The sequence below is a fragment of the Brienomyrus brachyistius genome, chromosome 19 (genome assembly GCF_023856365.1).
Source record: "Brienomyrus brachyistius isolate T26 chromosome 19, BBRACH_0.4, whole genome shotgun sequence".
Lineage (NCBI taxonomy): Eukaryota > Metazoa > Chordata > Actinopteri > Osteoglossiformes > Mormyridae > Brienomyrus > Brienomyrus brachyistius.
In genome coordinates this window covers 19693200-19700831 of record NC_064551.1, presented here as the reverse complement: position 1 = coordinate 19700831, position 7632 = coordinate 19693200, and the positions used below count along the sequence as shown (strand labels likewise).

The window sequence follows — 7632 nt, the reverse complement described above, 5'->3', positions numbered from 1 at the left end:
CCAGGATTGCTTATATTTTGTTCCATATCAACTTTAGGTAGTATTCTTCTTTGAATTTTTTTATACAAGTTATTATGCATCAGATTCTTTTCCTCAAATTTAGTGGGAAATGTGGAAAAACGGGTGGGGTGGGGGTTACTTTCTGTTACATTTTCATTATCACCATTTTATCCCAGAGCACTATCCTCAAGATCATTCACTAATAAAATTAAGCATTTTATGTCACACGGATTAATATGAATTAACATGAGCAGAGTGAACAATGCAGATGGTAGGCTGTGCGTAAGTGTCACTTAATGTCCTCGCTGTGTAAACACTGCGAGGTCCTTGAAAGGGCTGCAGTCTAGACCACAGAGGCCTGGAATTACATGCAAGCCTGCGTTCTCAGAGCAACGTTAGAGAGAGTACAGGCCAGGCCCCCGCAGGTCCCTCACGGCGCAATGCTCACCAGGGCAGCCATATTGCGACCTAAAGGTCACCAGCCTGCCTCGCTGGACGTGACCTGGGAGGATGGTGCCCCCTGGTCAGGGTGGTAACGGGTGCTATTTAAGTATTATTAGTGACCCAGACCTATCTTTGAGGTCCTCTGGGTTAAAGAGGTGCCTTCGAAATGAGGTCTGAGCTCGTAAACACTCAGGGGCCAAAGTTCCCGCCATAACGGGTGGAGTTAGAGGAGTGTGTCTGGGCTGCTTGCGCCCGGCCGTGCTGTAAATCAGTCTTTAGGCACTTAACGGGGCACGTGGTCACGGCCCGCCAGGGGCGGGGCTGGGCACATCGGCCTGTCACCGTTTTGAGCCGATGACGCGCGGCTAGCGGCAGGGGTCTGCCTCCTGGACCTCCCTTTTCCATCCCCACCCAGCTGCACACTGTGAGGGCGGCTATATTTAGAGGTTTTTCCCTCCGTTCGCATTAAACGTGCGTCGACCCATCAGACAGGCCGATGCAGCTGAAGAGAGAGAGAGAGAGACAGAGAGAGAGACAGAGAGAGAGAAGTGAAACAATAGAGATAAGGTCTAATTTGTTTTCCTTCTTGTGAATGCTGGCAGTTGTGTTTCTTTGAGAGGGAAACCCCCCCCCCCCCCCCCCCCACCCAAAGGGGCTGCGATCTGTTCGCTTAATGCGTGGCAATAAAAATCACAAGGAGCGGTTAAGATACCTTAGGAAAACAAACCGCGTTCTGTGAAATGCCGGTGTGGCCCGTTGTGATTTAAATTTCCTTATGGAAAACGCATCATAATCAAAACTTTTACAGCCTGCCTGAAACGGGAGGAAAGGATGTCTAAATGGCTAAATGTGTTAATGCCTGCATCAACAAAGAGCCCCTCTGGGTGCCTCATATTTCCAAATACGGTAACTTTTCGCTTTTGCTCAGCACATTTACTTAACTTTCACATTTACTTGCTTTCTCTTTTGATGCAGGGTGACTTACAGTTTGGATACATTTATACACAATAGTGTAGGAGAGGGTTTGATATTCGGGGGAGACAGCTTAAAAATTTAAATGCAAATATCTATTGAGGGGCTACGAATTAGCCTAAAATATATATTGGGGGTACACACACACCCCTGTCCCCTTAGGCTCCTATGTTCCTATTTGTAGAGCTGCATAATTTCTCATGGGGTTTCCAGTAGGGTGCCATGCGTACATACTATAGCAGGGCCATCTAGATCATGAACCAGCAACCTTCTGGGTATCACTCTGTGTACTTAGACCATTACTGTGCTGTATAAAAACCTGGACATAACTTGTACATGAGACCATTAGCTTGGGGTCAGTCTAGGTTTCTGCCCTTGAATTCCACTGCATCAAACATTTTCTCTGAAGCTCAGAGGTCTGTAATACCCACAACATAACTCACCAGTCACTCTGCAACTCGTGCTTCACCCCCAACGGTTTGGCGCTTGCAGCTACATCTGTTGGAATAATATCACATATAATTATATTACACATCTGAGGCCCCGTTTGAAAACATCATCGGCAACTAACAAGCCCACAGTGCTAAGACACCTTAGCGGTACTGTTGTGTCAGGCCATGATAAATGCCAAACTGATTCTGAATCTTCCAAACATGTAGCAGCTAATTTAAATTCTTCTCTAACCTAGATGGTGAAAAAGACATGCTGAAAACTGCGGAAACAATATAATTTAAAATAAAATATATAATACAATATAATTTTGCAAAAACAAATATGCCATTAATTTCCACAAGTTTATCTAAAGATTCTTGCAGATTCTCTACACATTTTGAAACCGGAGTAAAAGATTAAAAGATCTTTTTTTCTGTTTCTTGCCGGTGGTGAAGGAGATGAATGGTAATTTGTTTATGTGATGTTTCTTTACACTCTGAATGGTGGTTAATTTTGGGATAACGTGACATTTTTCCTGCCATTTGCCACCGCTGCCAGCCAGGTCCTTGGGCCTACACGTCACCGTCCTTTGTCTCTCCGCTCGACAATGCCTGGCACGCGTGAACTTTTCCTGAAGATTTTTTTTAAAAACAGGGCCAGGAGACTGTGAAGCTGCTTCCTCCATAAAGGGCTTTCAAAGACTTCCCTGAGGAAAAAAGAGTCTGCCGTTCAAGCCATAAATCAAGGCGAGCCTGCAACGGAGGGCACCATCCACCTTGTCCTCACGCCCACATTAAATGTTAAATAAACCAAAACATCCCGTTCATCGTGTGGCCTAGGGGGCTTTCTGAGGCTATGGCGGCTGGTTCCTACCTTACTGACCACGGGAGTGCACCAGAGGAGGCCTAGAACTCGCACAGACCCCCTGACCACGGGAGTGCGACCAAAGAGGCCCAGGACTCGCCCGGACCCCCTGACCGCGGGAGTGCACCAGAGGAGGCCCAGGACTCGCCCAAACCCCCAGACCGCGAGAGTGCACCAGAAGAGGCCCAGGACTCGCCTGGACCCCCTGACCGCGGGAGTGCACCAGAAGAGGCCCAGGACTCGCCCAGACCCCCAGACCGCGAGAGTGCACCAGAAAAGGCCCAGGACTCACCCAGACCCCCTGACCACGGGAGTGCGCCCAAAGAGGCCCAGGACTCGCCCAGACCCCCTGACCGCGGGAGTGCACCAGAAGAGGCCCAGGACTCGCCTGGACCCCCTGACCGCGGGAGTGCACCAGAAGAGGCACAGGACTCGCCTAGACCCCCTGACCGCGGGAGTGCGCCCGAAGAGGCCCAGAACTCGCCCAGACCCCCTGACCGCGGGAGTGCACCCGAAAAGGCCCAGGACTCGCCCAGACCCCCTGACCGCGGGAGTGCACCAGAAGAGGCCCAGGACTTGCCCAGACCCCCTGACCGCGGGAGTGCACCAGAAGAGGCCCAGGACTCGCCTAGACCCCCTGACCGCGGGAGTGCACCCGAAGAGGCCCAGGACTCGCCCAGACCCCCTGACCGCTGGAGTGCGCCCGAAGAGGCCCAGGACTCGCCCAGACCCCCTGACCGCTGGAGTGCGCCCGAAGAGGCCCAGGACTCGCCCAGACCCCCTGACCGCTGGAGTGCACCAGAAGAGGCCCAGGACTTGCCCAGACCCCCTGACCGCGGGAGTGCACCAGAAGAGGCCCAGGACTCGCCTAGACCCCCTGACCGCGGGAGTGCGCCCGAAGAGGCCCAGAACTCGCCCAGACCCCCTGACCGCGGGAGTGCACCCGAAAAGGCCCAGAACTCGCCCAGACCCCCTGACCGCGGGAGTGCACCCGAAAAGGCCCAGAACTCGCCCAGACCCCCTGACCGCGGGAGTGCACCCGAAAAGGCCCAGAACTCGCCCAGACCCCCTGACCGCGGGAGTGCACCAGAAGAGGCCCAGGACTCGCCCAGACCCCCTGACCGCTGGAGTGCGCCCGAAGAGGCCCAGAACTCGCCCAGACCCCCTGACCGCGGGAGTGCACCCGAAGAGGCCCAGGACTCGCCCAGACCCCCTGACCGCGGGAGTGCACCAGAAGAGGCCCAGAACTCGCCCAGACCCCCTGACAGCACAGGTCTTTAAGGAAGGCCCTTTTTCATTCCAATGACTTCCTGCCAAACTGCGTGACCTGGAGGGAAGCAAGTGACTAACAGAAGTATGCCAACATCCTTTTCCAGTCATGTGCCTGGTTTGCCAGGTGCGTTATGGCTACCTGGAGGCTTGTTTTGGACGGTGCCACGTACCCAAAAGGCGAGCGACATGGAGCAAAATAATATTCCCCTAATTATCACGTGACCCCCCACGTTTAAACAAAGGCATTTTGCTTCGGTCACTCTATGGAATATGAGCCATTTTTCCTGCCTCTTTTAAATCTTCTGATAGTTGTTCCGACAAACGCTGAAGTCAGCACCAATAAATTGAGACAGACAATATATGAATAAATATATTCATGAACAAATAAAGCATCTAAATAGGAATGGTCTGCATGAAACTCTGACAGAAGAGAAAAACAATGTTTTCATACATAATTTTAATATTCTAATCACCCAAACACTTTACAGTAACACTGACTGGGATCCGCCAGTCACACCCTTCAAGTTCACGTGACAGAAGTAACGCTAGTGAAAAGGAAAAAAAATCCCACATAACATGCTGCCTTGTGAATATTGTTTAAAGTTCGGGCCCACATACACAGGACTGGGGAAGTGACGCGGTTTCCCGAGGCACTGCATTGTGCACTTTGTGTCCTGACTCAGGTTTTCATTACCGAGCTCTTTCCGGAGCCGCGCTGGAGCACCGAAACGGTCAGTGTCATGTAACGGGAAGGCATTGCATATGGGATTAAACAACGCATATTCTACTGTACAATCAGCTGCTCTCAGTGAAACCCACAGTATGTTTCTTCTATTAAGGTTTGTTTTGTTTATAAATAAAATCAATTACAGCATGCCTGAAATGGGTCGATAGTAGGCCTATCATGTTTGCCGTGTGTCTTCATCGGGACCACTGAATTACATTAGCCGGCTTACATTAGCCGTCTTGGTTCATATCCAACTCTATGACGGTTTCGGTATTACATATAGTAAAATTGAATTACAAATAATATAGGAAAAATAATTGAGTTTTTCATTGCATTGGCATCAAAATGACACCAAAGCAAAGCGGGAACAGTTTATCCAAATCACATCACCCCCCTCGTAATAGAAACATCAGCGGATCGCCGCTGTCGTTCCAAGTTCACGACGTCCATTATTTACTCACAAGAGAAAAGAACTTCGTTTATAAAGATGATAGTATACAGGTCAATATTTGGCACTGTGCTGAAAACAACGGCGATCTGGCGTGGCCCTGGAAGAACTATCGCAAATTATGAACGGCACAGAAAGGCAGCGGCAGCGCGCCGACGCCGGTCTCCGAAGCCGCTAGTCCGACACGTTTTAGCAAAACCGGGCGCTGCAGCGGGCAACTTTTCCCGGATCGCCTGCTTTCCAAAGTATTATGTGCATTAACTGCCCTTGCCAGTGCACCATTTTCTTTTCAAGAATTTCTGTTCCCCCGTGTGCTGGATGCTTTCCCTTTATTTTGGAGGTTGAAGAGCTCACTTGTGAAGCTGTGATCAAGCCCCAATCCCCTTGTGAAAATATCTCATAAAAAGGAAGGGAGGGAAAAAAAGGTTGTGCAGCATTAGCCCATCTGCTACAATTATCCCACTCCAAAAGACTTGGCATGGACCTTCCCTTTATGATACAATGGCAACAGCAGTGCCCGCTATCTTGACCCAGTTCAGCGGCTCGGTGCGTATGTAATCTTGCTGAATGCCTCTGCTTTAGATGACACATAAACTCGCAGAAGTGCCACCGGCTGTCTAGAATATTATCCTTTAAAACCGGCAATAGGTGAATAAAATGCCCCGGCTCTAAAGGCAGGCAGGAGTAAAGCGGGCAGAGAGCAGATAAGAAGTTAGAAAGGAGATTATGAGTAAATGGAGTGAATGAGTGACGGATAGCAAAACATCACCCGGCACTTCAGCTTCAACGAATCATAAATAATGGGGATGACACGTCGTTTATTCAGGATAATGAGCTGATCCAAAGTAGGGGTCTAGAACAGGGGATTAAAGATTAAAAAAAGAAAGGATCATCTCAGGATGAATATCAATCACGAGTGTTAACCTTTTCATTCCACGTAACTTCACTTCTTCCGGATCGCTGTGTAAGTACAGGGGGTCCGGAAGCTGAGCCGGCTTCACGTCGTGCATGGAAACTTAACGTTGGCAAAAAGGCGCACTTACAGGGTTACGTCTTACATCGGATTATGCTGCTGGCTACTGCAGATTTTTATCACTGCGATGCAATGGCGTGTGCGTGCATTTCCGTGCATGTAAAGAGACTGAGATACAGAGACACACACCGGGATGTTTAACAGAAGCACACTCCTGGGGTTTTGATTACAGATTTTATTTACTCTAAACACTATGGATCAACTGTCTCTTACCCAGGCTCAATTATATTTAGAGATATTTTGGCGTATGAGAGAGTTTTATACTGTGGGGAGAAACAACTTATTAATTAAAATACAGAGATCTATTTGTGTGTCTGTTTGGGGGGCGTGAATGAATCCAAATTAAATATTGGGGTTGGGGGGGGGGGGGTACACGTACCCCCGGTTCCTACGCTCCAGTGTGTTTATCAATGTATGTCTGACACGCTGACCAAGAGAAATGAATTATAACAAGAAACTTAATTGTAGGTTAGATATAACGTCGTTACCTTAACACTTGGTACACTTTTGAAAACGGGAACTCATTCATCAAATTTAAAGTCAAAGCGAAAATGCTGTATATTGAATATAAAAATACATTTACCTTTGAAAGATTGGGAAATATGCCACATTGAAACGAACCTTTAACATAAATATAAATTAGACTAAAATGAATCTACCCAACATTAATTTAAAAATATTAAAAAGCGCACAAAATACAGTCTGTTCTTGGTCCTTAGTGTAACGGTGCTAATTAATAGTGCAAAGAAAAACAACAGCTTTTTGCAAATAATGGAAATACGTGCTTAGAGTAATGTCGAAAATATAATAATCGGAATGGCTCTGCTAATTTGTCAGTAATTCGGAGCGTCCATAGAATGTCTGACACCTTTTTATCTCTACGCTAGAATAAAGAATGGCATCCACACGGTAAATTTATTAATGAAACCTGCTGGGCAAAGGGATGGAATAGCAAAAACCGAGACGGCAAGTCCGTTTTTATTAACCGTGCAACTTCCTTTCATACAACACCGTTGCGGACAGGGTAGGAAATTGCTATCGGCAGCCGCAGGGCAGCGATCGGGCGGCAAACCGCTGCTGACAACAGAGGGGCTGCAGAGGGAATGCAGTGCCCTCACTAAAACCCCTTCCCCCCGTCATCACCTCGCTTTCCACCGCCAGGTAGAGCCGGGGTGCGAGAGGTCGCCGCCTTTCGGTGGGGGGCTCAGTGCTCTGTCGCCCATCACGTCCGGCTCGCTGAACCAGCTGGCCGCAAATTGACGGGATGCGGCGGACAATTGGCACACGGGTCCTGTCCGTGTTCCCGGGGTGTCCTAATGGGATGTCACACTGTCACACCCGTACCCATCTACCCCGAGAGTTACGGCGATTCGCAGCTGTCTTTGCTCCGTGTCACGCACTCCGATCCCCAAACGATTACACATCAACGCCCATGTCTCA

General features: G+C 49.0%; 1 protein-coding gene across 1 annotated transcript; it reads left to right on the top strand.

The window, feature by feature from the left end:
* Positions 1-440: 440 nt before the first annotated feature.
* LOC125715107 (basic proline-rich protein-like) lies at positions 441-3993 on the top strand. Its single transcript, XM_048986347.1, has 2 exons — positions 441-523; positions 2787-3993. The coding sequence occupies exons 1-2, from the start codon at positions 441-443 to the stop codon at positions 3991-3993; spliced, it is 1290 nt and encodes a 429-aa protein (XP_048842304.1).
* The last annotated feature ends 3639 nt before the right edge of the window (positions 3994-7632 follow it).

Excerpts from the sequence above, each read along its gene's own strand:
- LOC125715107 (XM_048986347.1), top strand. The coding sequence starts at position 441 with ATGCTCACCAGGGCAGCCATATTGCGACCTAAAGGTCACCAGCCTGCC. Across the intron at positions 524-2,786 it reads TGGGAGGATGGTGCCCCCTG|TGCGACCAAAGAGGCCCAGG; the intron begins GTCAGGGTGGTA and ends TGACCACGGGAG.